This window comes from Zingiber officinale, chromosome 6B, assembly GCF_018446385.1.
Source record: "Zingiber officinale cultivar Zhangliang chromosome 6B, Zo_v1.1, whole genome shotgun sequence".
NCBI classification, from domain to species: Eukaryota; Viridiplantae; Streptophyta; class Magnoliopsida; order Zingiberales; family Zingiberaceae; genus Zingiber; species Zingiber officinale.
Genome location: NC_055996.1, coordinates 29,621,578 through 29,641,234, shown reverse-complemented (window position 1 = coordinate 29,641,234; position 19,657 = coordinate 29,621,578). Strand labels below are relative to the sequence as shown.

The window sequence follows — 19,657 nt, the reverse complement described above, 5'->3', positions numbered from 1 at the left end:
GATGTTTATTGTTGTGCCCAATGTTTAAAATTTTAAGTCAGGTTGGAGCCCAGCCACATCCAACGCAGATCGGCTACTCGTGGTTCAAATTAAGCCTTTGCTTGCCTCTCAGTGTGCGACACGTGGAACAAGGTTCGTCACCACGTAAACGGACGGATGTGGTTGGAGACAAACCTCTACCTCCTTTCTTCCTCCTCAAGCCGCCTCCGCCCACTCAGTCACTCTTCCTCCAGATGCCTCTTCTACTTCCTTCCTCCCTCTTCCCTGCCGGGCTCAAACCCTACGTCCTTGCCAAATCCCTTCCCCGCGGCCGCCCTTGGCGTTCGCTCCTCCGCCTGCCTCCGTGGAGTCTGGCGACGGCCCCCTCGCCGGCGGTCGCCGTGTCCGACGACGTCGACGCCTTCACCAAGTACTCCGGATATCTATTCGAGGGAGGAGCTTCCTCTGAGGCCGAGTTTTTACGATTTTATGATTTCCCCTCAATCGCCGCAATTTACCGCCGAAGGCCCTTTTTGGTGCTCCGGCGCTTTATCCAGATCACTGTTGCCTTCGGCCGGTGGTTCGCTGAGAGATACATTGATAGCGTGTCGGACCGCTCCGATGAGATGTTTGAAGTGAGCACCTCTCTCCTTTTATTTTGGTTGATTTTGACTCCTTTTTTTATTGGATTATTTATTTCGGATGGTATTAGGAAGAGTTTCTTAACTTCTTGACCACAGACTAGAGCTGCGGAGCTACGTGCAATACTGCAGGAGCTTGGACCTGTAGGTTCTATGTCTATACTTTTTATTGAGCCTTTCTTCAGTTTGTCATGAGTTTGATAAATTTGTTGACTTCCTTGTGATAAAAAAGTGGATATATATATACACTCCACATTTCTAATAAATTATTTTCTGGAATGAAAATAAAAGTTTCTATATTGGAACTGTTTGGGATTTGCCAATCCCTATAAACTTTTGTGATTCCTCTTTCAGTTTGATCAGTGATCACTCATTATGATCTACTACAATTGAATAATGTGCGTGTGTGTGTGTGTGAGAGAGAGAGAGAGAGAGAGAGAGAGAAATATCACCTGAATGTGAATACTTCTAACAGTCCATAATACTTTGAAATTTACGTTGTTATTCCCTGCCAATAACCCAAAAAAATAAACCTAATCTTATTTGGTTCCTTTCTTTGCTTTCCTTTTTTTTTTTTAAACCTCAATCTTGGGCAAACGTTGGTTGAATTAGCTAAATTTGAATACCACTTCTAAATTAATCATTGAATTGGACAAAATTTTAGTTGTAATGCCCTCATTTTATTAAGTTATTTGTCAAGTCCTTTTTGCCACAAGACTTCTGCAATTATTTGTAATTTATACCCCAAAATATTTTAGGTTCTCACAACCTTATTATAAGGTATGGGTAATCCTCCAAGGCTTCGAGAATTTGATATTTGGAAATTGGTTGGGTCACCCTGCTTTGTAAATAGTTTGAACGAGTGGTCAATTCCATTTAGATCACCACAATTTATTGCTCTCTTCCTCTAGGGACTAACATTCACTTCCAAATAGGAACTTTTGACTATATAAAAATATAAAATCCTAGGAGGTAGCCACACTTTCTTTCCTGTTCTTGTTCAATTTATACCTATTTTTTTAGAAGTTTAGAAGTATATTGATAAAAATATTCTGATGATGTTCCCATGACAATTACCATTTGAGTTCGTTGCATTTACAAGTTTAAATTGTTTAATCACCGCTCTAATTTACAAAAATGTCTGATATGATACTCTTGTATTAATACAATGCATTCATGCATGTTACAAGTATGTATATTTGCTAAATAATGTTATATTATTCACTTATGCATGAATGATAATATGTAGATAATGTGAGAATGTATTTAAATTTATCCTTGTTATTGTTGGATCGTGTGCCCGTTTGGGGGGGGGGGGGGGATACCATTTTTTTCTGTTACTATGCTACAAATATATATATAGAGATGCAACGGAAATAAAAGAATACAAATAGAAAAATTACCTGAGTAGACTTCTTGATTTAACGTGGTTCACAATTTCCTAGAATCGCTACATCCATGGCATACCATCCATTAGGTGGATCAACCCTAAAATTGACTATCTTGTTCCTCTTCAATTAAGCTTAACTGGAGGTGAAGAAATTTTACAATTATCAACATTACATAAAAGAAAAACTGAAACAAGGTTTACAATAAAGTTCTTTGTGGAGACAAAATTTTGGTATTGTTTGCACTGGTTTTATGTGTTGTCTCTCAGCCCTTGAGTCTCTTTTGTAACCCTTACTTCGAATCATGTTGTATATTGATGTGGCAGTCACCAGTCGACTAATCCACTAAAAATTATCCAAATTATGCCATTGAAAATTTCATCTTCGGCTGTGTTTGAATAAGTCACTGTAGCATCAGTTGACTAATTAGTGAGAACCTTCTGTTATCTTCCAAGGGATCTCAGTTGACTTGACCAGTCAACTTGAAAACCTTCTGTTGTTTCTCAAGATCTGAGCCATTAGTAGACTGATCCTTAGTCACCAGTAGATTAATTCAATTACCAATCAGATTAAACTTGGGGTATTGGACCGTTAGTCAACTTGTATGCATAGTAGGTTCTACGCAAGTTAACACACAAATTAGATAAAACCACAAATCTAACTTAAACCCTTTGCGCAACTCATTAAAATCCTTTGCTACCTAAACACAGAGAGGGACAAAAGTCCTAACAGCTGCCATTGATATGTGTAAGGTTATGTATAATCCCTTATTTTTTAATTGTTATGTTATCAAGGTAACATGACCTTTGGACATGTTAATTTCATTATATTTTATTTTTTTATCATTCACTGGAGCTATATTTAGTAGCTCTTAATTATTATTTTTAAAATTTTAATATTCTAATCTCACATATCCATCTTTGCATTCTCATATATACCACTTCAAATTTTTGAAGATGTTATTTTCTTATTGTCCAACACTTGGACTTATAAAGTGTGCCATATCTTATTCTGGAATTGTGGAAAATTTCTCTTAATCTAAGGGTAACACAACAATAACACTAAGGGTCCATTTACTTGAGCTGAAAGGAAGAAGGGAGGAGAGAAAGAATGACAAATTTACAAGTCTATTATATATTACATCTTTTATGTCACTTTCCCCTCTTACTCTCATATTTTCTATCCAAGCAAACGGACTCTAAGATTGCTCCTCTATTTCAATCATCAACTTTTTATCTTATATCTTTATAGTAATAGTACCAGAAACTTAATGCCACAACTCAGCTATTGGTTGAATATAATACATTTTTTTAAGAATGCTTGCTTTTGTGTTCCTTGTCAAATATCATGATTTTTTCTTACTGAATGATTATCGGGCTTTATTGCTTTTGTTCGGATGATACTATCTTCTGTATATAAACTTAGTTATTGTATTTTTTCCAACTACTGTTTATGAGTTTACATCCCAATGGAGCTGAGCTTTATTTACTTATCCAATCAAATTGCAGGCATTCGTTAAAATTGCTCAAGCTGTGTCATCAAGACCAGTAAGTTTGACCTTCTTCTACCTTACATAAGTCACCACTTACTTATTTCATAATTTTATCCAGAATCATTTGCCTTCTTATCAATAGCAATTTATCATCTACAGACCAGAAATCCAGTTGCCTCTCATCCACAACTATATGATATTGCAATGTTTATGAATCTTAACCACTAGACATATGATAACAAAATGATCAATTAGCAACAATGATATCAGATTTCCATGTCATGCTTGAATTGTTGTAGTTTACATTTTCATGAATTTGTGTGTCAGAACTTTATACAATATCTTGATTATCTTGTTATACATATCTTTTTCCTATTTATTCTTGGTCTTACCCAACAATTATCACAAAAAATTTACTTTTAGTGAAGGTTGCATGCTTATAACTAAAAAAATCAAAAATTTCTAATGATATCTTATGTATTCAAGCATCTTTCAACCTTTCATATTAGTTTCTAATAACAGAGATATACAAGTGCTCTATTGTATTTGTGTTTCAAATTAATAGTGTTAGTACCCCGAGTGGTTTAACCATGGTTTTGATGCTTGGGTAAGAAGGTTTAAGTTAGACCTTGCCTTGTTATCTATGTGTTTAAGTGCATAGGACTTAGGAGAAAACACAAGAACACTCAATGACTCAAGGTCCATTGCTTTACGGAAAATGGTGACCTGAGACACCCGAGGGACTAGAAGGAGGAGTTTCAAAGAAAAATGTACCTAGAGTAGAAGACGCAAGCATGCAAGAAGGATGACATAGGAACGGAGCTTAGTGCATCCAAGGGACGAGAGGTTTGGCGGAAGAGTATATTGATGGAGCGAGAAGGAAGCACGAGGAGTGAGCTAGAAGGCTCGATGCATCCGAGGGACAAGAAGTTGGGTGGAAGGATGCCTAGGTAAACTATTGTAAGATAAGCTGAGTGTATGTGTACTTGGAGGACGGTAAAACTCAACTTAGGCGGATTGGTCTTAGTAGACTAGAGTCAGAGTTCCAAGCGGCCCAAATAATATTCCGAGCTATCAAAATTCTGGTTGACTAGAAGTGAAATTGATTGACTGATGCACAAGATAAAATACTATCTTTATCCAGGAGATCCAAGCAACCAAAAATGGATCACTAGAAGTACACATGGAATATGATCCAGGTCAGATCTGGATGAGGCAGTTAGAGATCACAATTAATCAGAGGATTAGTAGACTGGAAGGCTGCCACATCAACGACATCGGATAAATGAGGCCTATTCTTGGATGAAACCAACAAAATGAACCAACATCATCCGGTTGGCCGGAAGGCCTTCCGGTCAATGAAAACTTGACATGTCAACAAACAATGCAATTCAAGATGGAGGCTATAAAATGAATCAGAGGCTCGAGGCAACTCACCAACACACAAAATAAGAGATTTACATTGTTCCTCTTTAAGCTTGTATTGTTTTTACTCCAACAATGTACTAAGAGGTTTCTCCACCTTCGACATTTTACTGAAGGGGAGAAAGTTAGTAGACATTGTGTGCATAGGCCATGTACTAGCAACCTAGGGGTTGTGAACCACGTAAAGCTGCTTGTCTCTTGGTATGTTTGTATTTGCATGTTTATCTATCTTATACTAATGTGTTTGCCCTTGTTGAAACCATGGTAAGAGAATAATTTTTATTTGCAAGTGCGCTATTTATCCCCTCCTCCTCTGGTCCCCGGGGCTATGGTGCCGCGGTAGGAGGTTGTCACCCAAGCACCCGCGATTTGAACCCCAACTATGGCGTATTTGCAGGAATTTTTCCTCTAAATGGAGGGCGTAATCAAAGGATGCTGGGCTTCTGGGCTGGCTGCCGCGTGCGCTTCCCTATTTACCCTGGTGACCGGTGGGAAAACTCCGTGGGGCCGGGCCGGTCACCCCAGATATAGTCAATGAGACTAACTGGATTATCATTTTCTTAGGGTTCTCAACTCACTAACAAATAGATCATATGATAAAGTTTACTCTGAAGTGTAAGCTAAAAGAATAACCATATTTGCTTCTTAAGCACTAACTTTACCTTATGAAATATCTAGAAATTGAGTGATAAGAGCTTGTACTTTATGCAATATAGGGTGGTAAAGTGCAAGTAATTAGTCAATATTGTGTATTCATGATAAAGTGCCTTTTGGAAATATTCTAATCCAGCTATCATGTACATGGGGTTTCTCTAGTATGCGACATGGATGTGATTCTGTTTTAAATAGTTTAAGGTTAATCAATGTTAGGTTTTTCGTGTTTTCTTCTCTAATGTTTATGTGAATTTTTTTTCCTTAGGATGTGATTCCACCTGCATACTTAGATGAGCTTTCATTGTTGCAAGATCGGATTGCTTCCTTCTCAACTGAGATTGCCTTTAGTATGATAGAGGAAGAGCTTGGACAACCAATAGAAATGCTTTTCTCAGAGATTTCACCTGAGCCTATTGCTGCAGCATCCCTCGGGCAGGTTTTTACTGTCCTTTTTTTTATCTTAGTTAATAAAATGGAAAATTCAAGGCATAACCAACTAAACATTTTATTATAATAAATGGCAGGTATATCAGGCCAGACTTCATTCTTCTAGGAAACTTGTTGCTGTGAAAGTGCAAAGACCTGGAGTTCAAGCAGCAATTGCATTAGATATCTTTATCCTGCGTTATATTGCAGGGGTTGTTCGGAGAGCTGCCAAACTGAATACTGACCTTCAGGTAGCTCAAGAACCTATAGTTGTTAAAGCAGTCCAATGACTAATGAATTTGCTGCTTCTATTCTGATAATAAATACTTAAGCATTTTGTTTGCAGGCAGTGCTTGATGAATGGGCATCAAGCTTATTTCGGGTATGTAAAATATCTCTATAGTTGTTTAAATCTTTGTGCTTCAAGGATGGATAATCTATGGGCGATTATTTATCAGAAGTATGATATTGAGATGAGAATTAAGGTTTAATAGTTGAATATCAATTAATGGTACTTAGTTCTGTTGGGAATTCAGCATTAATAAATGGATACAAAAATAGCAATGATTCTTGTTTTTACTTGCCCATACTGAGCTAGTTGGGCAGTTCTTAGGTCTGACATTTTTCTAAAACACTGTCTTGCTTGGTAATGGAAAGCCGGAAACAGTTTAAAAATTGTTATAGTTTCATATTTTCTTTTCTTATTTTTGAGAAGAGTATTCATCTTTTGTATAAAAAGTAATTTTTAATACACAATGGGGTAAAAAAATTTTGATAGCAAATGTTTTTTTTTTGCTGTTTTAAATTTCCAATTATTTTGTGAGAAATAGAAATTTTAAAACATAAAAAATTGGAAATTTTCCACAAACCAAAACACTTCATTTCAAGATAACTGTAAGCTTCTAGTATGTTATATTTTATTCTGTTATATCATCTGACTGTTTGCTATAATTTCTGCTTTGATACACAATGATATTTCAAATTTTCAATATACAGTTGACTCTTCGTAGAACTCTTCTAATGTAATTTCTTTGGCCATACTAACAGTGTTTGATCTTTCTTTGCCTCTTTAATACAATTTATTCTTCAGATTGTCATCTTTAATTCCTTGAACTTTCATGATTTTTTTTCCCGAATAGGGCTTTTCCTGTTTTTCCTTCTTTCACATTTCTTTTAGAAGACCATACAGTTTTTTTTATTTTCATGGTTAATTTTGATGTTTGTGCATCTGAGTTTCAATTCTTAGAGGCAAACACAAACATGAGCATATGCTTGTTCTTCTCATTGAATACAGGTAAATCAATTTGATGCAGGAGATGGATTACCGTGCTGAAGCAATGAATGGACTGAAGTTCAGGTTAAAAGCTAAGATAATTTAATCATATCATATATTCTACTTAATCTCAGTTCTAAAGAAACTTGTGATAGCTTTTCTAAAACAAATGAATATAATAAAACACTTGTTTTAGATTATAGATTCAATGGCCCCTTTAGATGCTAAAATTCTGTCTAACTAAGATACAACAATTAAAACAGGGAAATGTAATATCAAGGTTGTGCATTCTTACTTTCAAGATGTCTTTATCACCAAAACCTGAGTTCATTTATTTAAGCTAATTACAAGGTTTCTGTGCAAATGCTGAACTAGGAAACTCTTTGGAGGACTACGGGATGTCGTTGTACCAGAAATGTATTTAGAACAAACTAGCCGCAGAGTCCTTGTCATGGAATGGGTGGAGGTTACCCTCTAATATTTCCTTCTTTATAATTATAGATTTATACAAGAAATCATGCTCATTTTTCTTTAGTTGTCTAATTTATAGGGGAGGAAGTTATCTGACATCAAAGATCTCTATCTTGTGGAGGTAGAAATCCAGAATTAATTTTATTTGTTACTTTCATTTGGCTGATTCCTGATTTTTATTGTCTTATTGACATTTACTACCAATGGGATATCATTGCCTTATAATTACAGGTAGGAGTGTATTGTTCGCTCTCCCAACTTTTAGAACATGGATTTTATCATGCAGATCCACATCCTGGAAATCTCCTGCGAACATCTGATGGAAAACTAGCCTATTTAGGTATGCTAGACCTACATTATATCACTTGGGACATGCATAGAGAAATTCAATCCTATAACTCGAGTGCATGCTCTAGTACTTGCAATTATGATACTGATAAGTGCATGTTTTTGGTATTCTAGATTTTGGGATGATGGGTGAATTTAAGCAAGAACTTCAAGATGGATTCATTCAAGCATGCCTTCACCTGGTTAATCGTGATTTTGATGCTTTATCAAATGATTTTGTTATTCTTGGGTAAGGCAAAACATATAGTGAATTCTTGTTGTATGGAAGTAGTTAAGAATGCCTAATGAACATAATTAATCAGTATGAATTGCTTATGCTGTCTGAAACTGACATTATTTTGTTTTCCCAAGAATGAGAATATTATGCACTTGGTTTGTGCCACATGTTATTTGCATTGTAATATTGTCCATATGCATCTGTGCATGGTTTTGCTAAAGGTAAGATAAGGTTAAGAGATGCATCTGAGCAATGGTAGATTTATTTAAACCCAATGTACATTCATAGAAGTTCTCATGAAAGCTTGAGGAGAAGCATTTTTATGCTACTTGTTTTGTTGGATCTTAGACTGGACTTTTTGTATATGTTACAGTCTCCTTCCTCCAACTGCACAAAAGGATGAAGTTGCAAAGGCATTGACAGGTTCTTTATGTTTCGTCTATCATCTCAGCTAATAAACACTAACTTTCTTTTTTTAAAAAAATACATGCTAATCTAGAAACTGCATTGATTTGCAGGTGTTTTTCAGAATGCTGTGAACAAAGGAGTTAGAAATATAAGTTTTGGTGATTTGTCTGGAAATCTTGGACAGACCATGTATGTTGATATTGAGTAAAGTTTTATGGCTTGTATATTTCATAGTTTAACATATTGTTTTTTTCCATTCTTTTTCTCAAAAGTGAAAAGAATCTCGTAAGTGCATCTTAGAACTTATAATGGCAGCTTCTAGTTTGAATTTGGCAGTTCCTCTTTAGTCAGGCGTTAATATGGCAAATACTCTCTGGAGTGAAAATGGTCTTAATATATCATCTACTTATTGCAGCAACACCACATGCTGCAATATATCATCTACTTATTTCTATATATGTAGGTTTTATGAGATTTGCAGCATTTTGTATTTCAGTGAATCTCAATAATGTATAATTATACATGGTCACTTTGCTTGCAATCGTTCTGAAAGTGTTTAGAAATTGCAAGTATGTATTTCTCACTCTAACCATAACTGATTGATTTTTACTAGAACATTTCTTCATCCGTCATAATTCAGTTTGGAGTGACATAATAATCATTATAAGGTTTTTTGATTTGTGGTTGTGGATGGTGATATTTTTCTTATTAATATAATCTAATATATGGATGTGCTAATTTGTCCAAACTTCAAACTTATCAATGCAGGTTGATGCTAAATAAAGTAGCTGAAACAAGGATATGGATTTTAATATTATTACTATTAATAAGTGATTGTATAGTTTATACTTTCTATGGTTGTATTAGCCTAACTAGTTCATTGGCAAATGCGCTTGTGGTTGTCTGCTCCAGGATTTGAAATCTCGAGCCAAGCTATGTTTTAATTCTCAGACAACTTGAGATGGTATGGGAGGTGTGACAAGGAGAAGAGGGAAAGTAGAAGAGGAAGAATGCCAGTGTTGAGGGAAGAGGAAAAAGAATAGAGACGAGGAGGAGGAGGAGAGGAAGAAGATAAGAGGAGAGGGGGGAAGAGGGCTTACTTGAAACCCCTATTTGATCGAATTGGAGTTGTTCTATTACTCATTACTGAATTAGATGCCACTGTGATGAAACCGTCCTGATTTAGAGTAGTTTGGAGCTGTTTTGTTGAAAACTGGAGTTGTTTTATTGCTTAATTGAACACCAAATCAGTTAAAAGTTGAAGTTGTGTCATCGGGTGCCATCAAGTGGCATTCATGATTGGCAACCGCCTCAAGCCGGTGGTGTTATCACCTCTTGAGCTGGCAGCATGATGAAGCTGATAGGTGAAATTGCTGTCTTGGATGTCATATGACAGCTGAAATCACTGTCTTGGGTGCCATATGACAGTTGAAATCACTGTCTCGAGTGTTGTCTCGAGTGTTATTACTTGTTGGTCAGTGGGTGAAAAAGGTAAATTCTATCCGTGCCTATCAGCACCAAAGAATCTTTTAAACTGTGGTCTGCTCTATATGTTAAAGTTACAATTTTCTAGCTTCTTGCTATATTCTTTGTATGGTAACTCTATAAAACTGTTGATAGTATTACATCATGCTTTTTATCACGAAAATCTCTACTATTCTACCGTCCCACATTAAAGCTTTTTCTTTTTGTTTGTTCAGGTACAAATTTAAGTTTCAGATACCATCTTATTTTTCTCTTGTTATTAGAAGGTAACCACATGAAGGGCTCTGGTTCCTTAACTTTTTGATAAAGGATGCTATTTCTTGTCATTATCGAATCTTTTTCTTTCTTTCTCAGTCTTGCTGTCTTGGAGGGCATTGCGATCAGTTTTGATCCAAACTATAAAGTTTTGAGTAGTTCATATCCTTGGATTGCAAGAAAGGTTCTGACTGATAGCTCACCTCAGCTTCAATCTACATTGCAAACTCTTCTGTATAAGGTTTATCATATTCAACTTTTTTCACATTGTCTCATTATATTTCATATTAAGCAGAATTTTGCAGATATTGTTCATAAATTGCAGTTTTCTACAGTCTGGTTACGAGTCTCATGACCACATTAACACTCTTATAAGCTGACTATAAAGTTACTTTTACTTGATGCTGACAATGTTGTTCTATTCCTTGTATCAGGAAGGAATTTTCAGGATTGATCGTCTAGAATCATTACTCACTGAGGTTGTATTTCTTTTTCCATGAAGGCTCTTCTTAACTATAATTAGTAACAAACATTTTTAATTACTGACAGAAAAGACTGGCTTCATTACACCTCTCATTTTTTACTCATGATGAATGGATGATTTCGGAAGTGCATAGGCATATGTATTGGCTTCTCATAGTTGCCTACTTTGACAACTTTGTTATTCTCTTAACATATACAGTTGTATCATATAGCTCACTTATGTTCTTAACAGATACGGTTGCATCTTGGTGTCTTGCGATGAAAATTCACTACTATGGAAGCTTTTTGTTTTTCCCATAGAAGAATGTATGATCCTTAATCCTTGTATAGTTCCATTCTCTGCCTCCTATTGATCCATACTTTAGTGTATTCCAAAGTTTTAGGATTGTCGAACCTTTAATGTTTTGAGGCAAATCTTGAAGGGTAAACTGTGAGCTAAGGTCAACAAAAGCTTCTGACTTGAGTGATTGAATGTAAAAGTGAGACTTTTGCAGTATGTTTCCACTGACATAACTGCTTGTCATTTTCATAAATTTCATTTAAACAATCAGTTGTTTTTTTCTAAATGATAATTCAGGCTTGTCTTTACATACCTTTTCTTGTTGCTATGTTATCTAGTTATCCTTCAACGATTTGCCTGCATCACATCAAGGTGATAGTGATACGAGAAAAATATATTTCATTAGAATGGAAGGTTAAGTTCATAGAGGCTGACTTCTATTCCATCAAGTAATTCTGTTACATAAAACCTAAAGAGAATGAAAAGATAAAACTAAGGTCGTATTGATGAAGTGAAAGTATGTATCTAGATCCTTTTGCTTCTTGATCACACGTGCTCTGTAAAACTGTGCTTGAAATTCTTGTGATTTTATCATGATAATTAGTTATTAGCCCAATTCTGTTTTTTGGAAAAGCATCACAACTTTCCTTGTACGCTTTTAGATGATGATGATCTATTTGCTGTATCTTATCCTGTAAAATATTTGCTACAGTCACTTCGGGCAAAGACAGAAGAATCACTGGTTAGGAAAGAACCGGAGGGAAATGGTTCAAGGAGAGTAATAAGTCAAGTTCTTTCATTTACATTGACTGAAAAGGTGACAAAGTATTTGCAAATTTATGTTATTTAATTTTCCTGATTGTTGAAAGCCTACCTTACTCAGCCTATTAATGGTCAGTTTCTCTTTCCATCTGCAGGGTGCATTTTTAAGGGAAATACTTATTCAAGAATTTGCTAAGGTGCATAATATATATTTATTGATTTTATTTTGCATCCTGTTGTCATATTCTCATTAGTCATTAATGGTTGTCCCCTCGGGACGGGAAGTTGGCTTGTGCATGGGGTGTTACCACCAAAAGGTCTAGGGGGTCAATTCTTGGTTAGTAGTCAGGTTCCTGCCCTCTCCCATGTATTGGTTATTACTTGAGCTAGTAGTCATCCGTGATTTACCTCCCTTCACATAACTGGGGACGGACTATGAGAGACACCTGGGGTGAGAGTTATCACCTTTTTACCACCATTAGTCATTAATAGTCGCCCAATCTATGCTTAGGGCCATAAATGAACTGAACGTTCGTTAACAAACTTAGTGTTCGCCCAATCTCGATCGTTTGTTTTTGTTGTTCTTTCGTTTGTTCTATCAAAGTTGTTAGTAGCAACGGAATATAAAATAAAGCAAGAATGCACGCGGGATTTTACTTGGTTCCCAAGGCCTACGCCCTCAGCGTGAGTCCACTAGTGGTCTCCTTTCCAGAAGCTTTTCTAGAGACAAAGAAACTCGTCTTACAGTTTGAGTTACAAGCACAAACGATAAATAATCAAGTACAACTTGTAATAAGCAAACCAAGCAAGCGGCCGATCCGGAAGTCCTGAGTGCAGCGCACCCCTCCTGTAGCTTCCCTGGTCACATAGCTTCGTGTCGTAACTTTCCTTTCGAGCACAGAGAGTAGTATGAAGAATGGATGATCCTGAAGCTCTGATCGAAGTCACTTTTATAATGACTTTCCAGGTGCCTGGAAGCCTCTAAGGCCCTCCAGCTTAGTGTCTATCCGATCCGAATTCGCCACGCCGTTATCCTGACTTGATTAGATTTGGTCCAAGGCACATGTCACCTTGGACTCCAAGCGCCTGGAAACAATCTAGGCACCTGGACCTGACTAGGTCTAGGCCATGTGTTCGGTTGCCTTCCGTTTGTGTCTGTTTGCTCCTCCAATCTTGCTTCCAGCTCCGGTTCCTCCAAGACAAGCATACAATAACAAACAAGCAACCTAAGCCTTAATCTTATAAATCTACCTTACATACTAGGCTTACCTTGGAGTCAACTCCTCCAAGACTTTACTACCTAAGGTCTACTCCTTAGGATTTTACCTTGCCAAGCCTTCAGTCCTCCAGACTCACTTAGACTTTTGCTCAGCTTGATTTTGACCCAAGAGACTTTTTGTTAGACCTCTGGTGTTCAACCTACCTAGACTTCTTGCTTGGTGTCCTCGACCTCCAGGACTTCCCGCCCGATGTCCTCGATCTGCCAAGACTTTTTGCCCAATCCTTCCAACCAAGACTTTCCCTTGTCTAACTTCTCGTTAGGACTAGTCACTGTAGGCTTCTCACATGCCTAATCTCCGGTTAGGACTTTCCTTTGTTAGTCATCTAGTCCTGATTTTACTTTTCTCTTTCAAATATCAGGTCATGTTTAGATCAACCCGTGGTTACCAAACTTAGGTATATTATTAAATTTTGAAACCCTGGAGGTTGATTGCACCAACAAAAGTTTCAAATAATCAAAAAGCTTGAATTGAGAGCTCGATAACATCTAAACGATTCAAGGTTAAGCTTATAAAAAAGAAACCAAACTTGAACAATCATTTTAATAACTTGGTTCATTTTAAGCTCGGCTCGGCTTGATTACGTTATCAAATAAGCTTGAATACCATAAAGTTTGGCTCAGCTTAGCTTGATTACCTTATCAAATAAGCTTGGATACCATAAAGCTTGGCTCGGCTTGGCTCGTTTACATCCTAGCACAATCACATAGACTTAGTGGAAAGCGTCCTTTCAAAGCTTCTTCTTGATTGGACGTGCAAAATTAATTTTGTGATTGAAATCATGAATGAATGAACATAATCACGCTAGGAAGTCTTTTAATTGTGCTAGCACAACTTGTAGGTTTCCATCATTGCTTTCTAAATTTTCTTATTTCTATTATATAATTATATGACTTGCTGAAACTTACTTTTGTGTTTAGAGCTAAGGGTGAGCAATCGATTTAAAACGGAATAATCTATTTAATTGAAACCAAACAAATCAAAATATTTTCAAACCAATCGAACTTCCAACAAAAAACGAACAAACTAACCGATAAAACATCGGTTAATTCAGTTTTCCACTGAATTAACCGAATTTTCAAACGAGACAAATGAAAGTAAGAAAAATTTGAGGTCTAAAAGGGAACACGGGCTGGTCGTGCCACTTGGTACGGCCTTGTCTTGTGTTCCAGCACCTGACACGACCGTGGCGTAGTTTAGTTCAGTTTGGCTAAAAAAATCGGTTTATTCGGTTTAACCGAATTTGAAATTTAAAAAATGAACCGAACTACCCGAAATAACCGATAATTAAAAAAAATGAATTTCTAAAATAACCGAACCAAATTTTTAAGTTCAGTTCGGTCGGTTGATTCGGTTTAACCGAACTTTTGTTCACCCCTATTTAAAACTAATGCGCTTGACGTTTCCAAGTTGCATGTCCAAATTATTTTCGTTATATAAATCTCGTGAAATCAACTTTTGTCTTTAAAAGTCCCTAAAAGTTGATAAAGCATTGGCCTCCTTTAGCAGTTGCATGTCTGTATTTCATCTTATCTACTAATGACCAATTTTAAATTTGTATCGTTACATTAAGCAACATAGTTGGTATCGACCTTCACAGTTAATACAAAAACTTCTTAATATATCATGCCCAAACCACACTGGGCACAAATATGTAAGAAATTTTCATCAGCATCGTTTTGACTTCCATTCCTGTAAGCAAATTGTCGGAATGCCATTTTCATAAAGAAACGTCAGTTCTTGATATTTAATCCTGTCAAACGAGCATATCATGACAAGCAGGTTTTGGTGCAGGGATTAGATGCTCTCGGTGTAGCAACACTCGACTCCGTGTCATCAGCTGCTTTTGCAAGGCTGCCACTTTCCGTTCCATATTCATCGTCCTTAATGGCTGATGAAGATATTGCTAATTTGAGGACTCTCAGTCGCCTTCTCTTACTCCTATCCAGACTTCAGAAAAATGAGAACCCAAATTCTGTAAGTTTTTCAGGTTTTGTAGTGCTTTGCAATTCAGGATCACGCAGAGGTAGGTGATTTGCGGTGGGCATCATTGGTTCCTCCTCTCCATTTGACAACCATTGCAGTGAAAAAAAAATAGGCTTCTGTAGAATCACATGGCATTGCTTCGCATACTTGACAGTTATCTTGTCTGTTGAGTATTTGGACTGTTAAATAATTCTTGCTGTAGAACATATCTTAACGACTTCCAATCATCATGATCAATTGTATTTCATCGTATGAACCAAAGTTTTAACATACAGATCATTTCTAGTGTTCAAAATAAGTATTTTGAGGCTCCTACTTTTCGATTCATGTTAAAAATACCTGACATCCTCTTTCCAGGAAGTAAAATATGCAAATAGAGAAGAGAACAAGAATGCTGACTTGGAGGAGGTATCTCTCGTTCTGTATCAAATGACATCTGTGCAGGATATTTTACCGCTTCTTTCTGTCATACCTGAGGTAAATTTCTTGTTCATAATTCATGAATTTCATGTCCATTTCTTTGTGTTAGTTGATTTGGCTGAACTGTCTGTGTTCATGGATATAAAAAATACAAAATAAAAAATCCATCTACTATTCTCATATTCTGCTAGAAGCTATCAGTATCATGACTCGGAAGTATGTATTTCCTGTTCTATGCAAATGATCTCGAGTTTCTTCCTGCAAATTGTCACTTGCAGTTATGTATTCTCTTTTATGTTTTCGTAGCTTCCTGAGGAATCCCAACAACAACTAGTTCGTCTGCCCTCCGATCTGGCCGGGAGGTTACTGTCTAGAGTAGTCGCAAGGTCTATCAGGAGGATTTTCTCATGAGGAACAGATACGATGGATACTATTTTTGCTGAGGTCAAATGCCATGTGTATATACATTGCCAATTATATGTCAAAATCAATTACATCAAACATGAAGTGTTCATGCAATATTAAACAATAAATTTTATGCTTATGCACATGCAATGACAATTATATTTATATGTTTTCAATTTTTTTTAGTTATTATTTGAATCGGAGGTTAAGCTATGAATTTTTGTGAGAATTTGTTGATAATCTAGAATGTGTCAATTAAGGAAAAAACATGCAAAAAAAAAAAAAAAAAAAAACCCTAAATATATGTAAACTTGCGGGGCTCTCTCTTATGCTACCAGTGGAAAAGTCTTACTGCTGTTACGATATACCACATTGAATACAAGACTATACGAAGTAATAAATTTAACCATTCTCATATTTATTAAAAAAATCCTATAAATTTGATTCAAAATTCTATGTATGCGGTGGATATTAAAATGCCCTCCACATTGATTTAACGGTAAATTAGAGAAAAATCTTCAATCACAATGTTAATTTTACATGTAATTTTCATGTCCAAAAAATTTTGTTTCCACTCCTTGCATGTAAAGTATTACTTGTTTCAACTTCCTCATGCAAATATTGATACCTAAATTGCCCCTCAAATTTTTTAGGTACAAAAATTCTAAAATTGAGTACAAAAAGTCCAAAAATAAGTATAATTCTTTTTAAAGTCAGTACTTTATATTAAAAATCGAGTATATTTTCTATTAAAATTGTCCTTCTTATTTTTTAGGTATAAAAAGTCTAAAAATAAGTATAATTCATGTTAAATTCAGCACTTTACACTATAATCTAGTACTTTATACGAGGATCGAGTATATTTTCTATCGAAATTAACACTCATATTTTTCGATACAAATAGTCTAAAAATGAATATAACTCTTATTAAATTCAGCACATTAAACTAAAATCGAGTATATTTTGAAGTGAAAAAAGAATCGTACTCAATTTGATAGAAAATATACTAGATTCTAAGTTAATATACTCAATTTAAGAGGATTTATACTGATTTTTAGACTTTTTGTACCTAAAAATATCATGGGCAATTAGATAAAGATGTTTGACTGGGGAGTGAAAATAAAAATTTTCATGGATGGGGACTGCATGTAAAGATTTATTTGTCAATAGGGACTGCATACAAAATTACCCTTGATTTAATTTTATTTGTTCTTCCAAACATTAGTTTTTCCTTTTTAAATAAATATATTCTTAGACAAAAATCACATCAAAAAAGTTGTCTTATTAATAAAGCCAGGACCATCCATCAAAATAGGTGAGCAATTCCCCGCGACATGGTGCGATATTCAAAAATAGGATAGACTCTTGTATTATATGTCTGTGGTATTTGAACCGGTCATTCCTCATGATCCATCTATATTTTCTAATTTACTACCGGTGCCTATTGAGAAACTTCGGGTGGGCTGAATTGATCATGTCTAGGATTATATGAATTTGATATCTGAATTATATATATAAATATTTAATTAATATATTTATTTTATTTATTCTCTCAGTTATTTTAAGTACGATATTTTTCAACGGGTATCACTAAGCATCTCTAACCACCAATTTTATAAATATGATACGTATTTTCAAAATTAAAAAAAAAACATTTACTATCATCTATGTGGAACAAATTTTGACCTGCCCTCGTTACAGGTCCATGTAATTTTTTTTTCTAAAATCCAAAACTTTTTCACATCTTCATTTTCTTCCATAGCGTTACCTTACTTAGGATAACGTAACTGGACCCAAGCTGGATCACGGTCGGATTTTGACTGGATTGTGGCCAGATTTCGATCGGATCGTGATCGTATTCTAACCGGACCACGTTCTACCAGATCGAGGCTAATTGTAACCGAATTTCAGTTGCAATCTGGTCGCAATTAGGCCATGAACCGGTTGGGATTGGCAGTGATCAGATTCCGCTCGCAATCATGCTGGATCGCAACCGGAATCCGATCGTAATTGATTGTGATCCCCTGAGTTCACAATCCCCCTGGGTTCACGATCCCCCAGATTGTAGTTTAGGTCGGGGCAAACGATTGGAGGCCGCTAGTGGTGGACAGGCGTCCGGGCGGCTAAGTGCGGTCAGAAGCAATTAGTGAGGAAGACACGACGATTTTAGAAAAAAAATATATGGATCTGCCACGAGGGGAGGTTCACAGCGGTTCGCGACATTTGGTCCGCAACAGAGCAACACACTATATATATATAATATCATTGATACGTCCTAAATTTACTATCTCAATATTGAACGTCAAGAGGTAATCAAGTTAGTCACCACATGATAGATTTATGGAAATGGATAAAGGTTGATTTCCTGTGAAGCCAGTAGAGATACCCTCCCATATAATGATCTACTCAATTTCCTAATTTATCTCTCTTCATATGGCTATAGGACCAGCCGTGTGGGGGCACATGAGGTCAATGTATTGTTAGATCGAAAGCGCTAGGGAGAAGGGGGGTGAATAGCGCTCGTGGCTATTTCAGTCGTTTCGAAAAACTCAGAATTATGCAACAAAATAAAGAAAAGAAACCAATGCAATCGCTAACAAGTTTCTTTTACTTGGTTCGGAGCCTGTGGCGACTCCTACTCCAAGGCTCACGCTCATTGAGCGTTTACTTTGGGCAATCACTATAAGCTCAGAAATTTACAATTTGAAATACAAGTAAAGCAATAATGGAATTATACCGACAATGGAAAACACTGAATTTTAAAGATTCGGGTCATCGGTGTCTTGTTATAGCTTTATCGGATCATCCTTTGAGCAGCACACGGAAGAATGGTTGCGAGTTCTTGTTGTTATCTTGCTGCTACTCGAACTGGGTTTAAGTAGCCCGTGGAGGACGCCCTCATCTACACCAAATTCGCAGCGATGATAAGCCTTGACTCCTTCACCGCTTATCTGCCTGAGGGCGCCTCCATGGAGGGTGCCCTCTACCAGTGTCCAGGGCGCCCTCTGCCTAGCGTCCAAGCCGCCTCTAGCTCCATGGAGGCGCCCTTGCGCCTTTGCTACGGAGATGTTGACTAGGGTGCCCAAGGCGCCCCCAAGCTCCATGGAGGGCGCTTCGGGTACTGTTCATCCGAGACAATCATGTTTGATTCGCTTCCTACAAAATATGTTAGTCCAAAAAATCAATCATACCCTGCAAAATAAAGTTAGCATAATATAGACATAATAAATAAAATATTTAACAGTCTTCAGATTGCCCGGTTTTGACTTCGGATTTTCAATCGGAAACCTTAGGTTGAACCAACGCTTACTGTTCCCTCACCAGGGAACGCGTCTTTACCTACTCCACTCAGGAGAGTTTACCTATTGCTAAGACCGGTCCTCCAGACTGACTAAAGTTTTGCTTAGCGCCCAAGGCTCCAGGACTTTCTGTTGGACGTCCGCTCCACGGCCCGTCCAGTCTTCCACTTGGTTCGCGATACTAGGACTTTCTACCTAGAGTCCCTGACTCTAGGACTTTTCCCCGAAGCCCTCGACCCGCCAAGACTTTCCGCCTAGGGTTACCACCACCTAAGGTTTT

General features: G+C 36.6%; 1 protein-coding gene across 1 annotated transcript; it reads left to right on the top strand.

Moving 5' to 3' along the window:
- Positions 1-5: 5 nt before the first annotated feature.
- LOC121992317 (uncharacterized aarF domain-containing protein kinase At1g71810, chloroplastic-like) lies at positions 6-16,254 on the top strand. The gene is made up of 21 exons (XM_042546612.1): positions 6-614; positions 720-764; positions 3,517-3,555; positions 5,845-6,015; positions 6,104-6,256; positions 6,352-6,387; positions 7,319-7,362; positions 7,654-7,744; positions 7,829-7,870; positions 7,981-8,089; positions 8,212-8,326; positions 8,688-8,737; positions 8,833-8,911; positions 10,423-10,473; positions 10,562-10,703; positions 10,897-10,941; positions 11,938-12,042; positions 12,143-12,184; positions 15,062-15,244; positions 15,611-15,730; positions 15,980-16,254. The coding sequence occupies exons 1-21, from the start codon at positions 21-23 to the stop codon at positions 16,082-16,084; spliced, it is 2,361 nt and encodes a 786-aa protein (XP_042402546.1). The 5' UTR covers positions 6-20; the 3' UTR covers positions 16,085-16,254.
- Positions 16,255-19,657: the final 3,403 nt, after the last annotated feature.

What these genes read in the sequence shown, in the direction of transcription:
- LOC121992317 (XM_042546612.1), top strand. Translation starts at nt 21, where the DNA reads ATGTTTAAAATTTTAAGTCAGGTTGGAGCCCAGCCACATCCAACGCAG. An exon ending in GCTCCGATGAGATGTTTGAA is followed by an intron (nt 615 to 719) that starts GTGAGCACCTCT and finishes TCTTGACCACAG; the next exon opens with ACTAGAGCTGCGGAGCTACG. An exon ending in TACTGCAGGAGCTTGGACCT is followed by an intron (nt 765 to 3,516) that starts GTAGGTTCTATG and finishes ATCAAATTGCAG; the next exon opens with GCATTCGTTAAAATTGCTCA.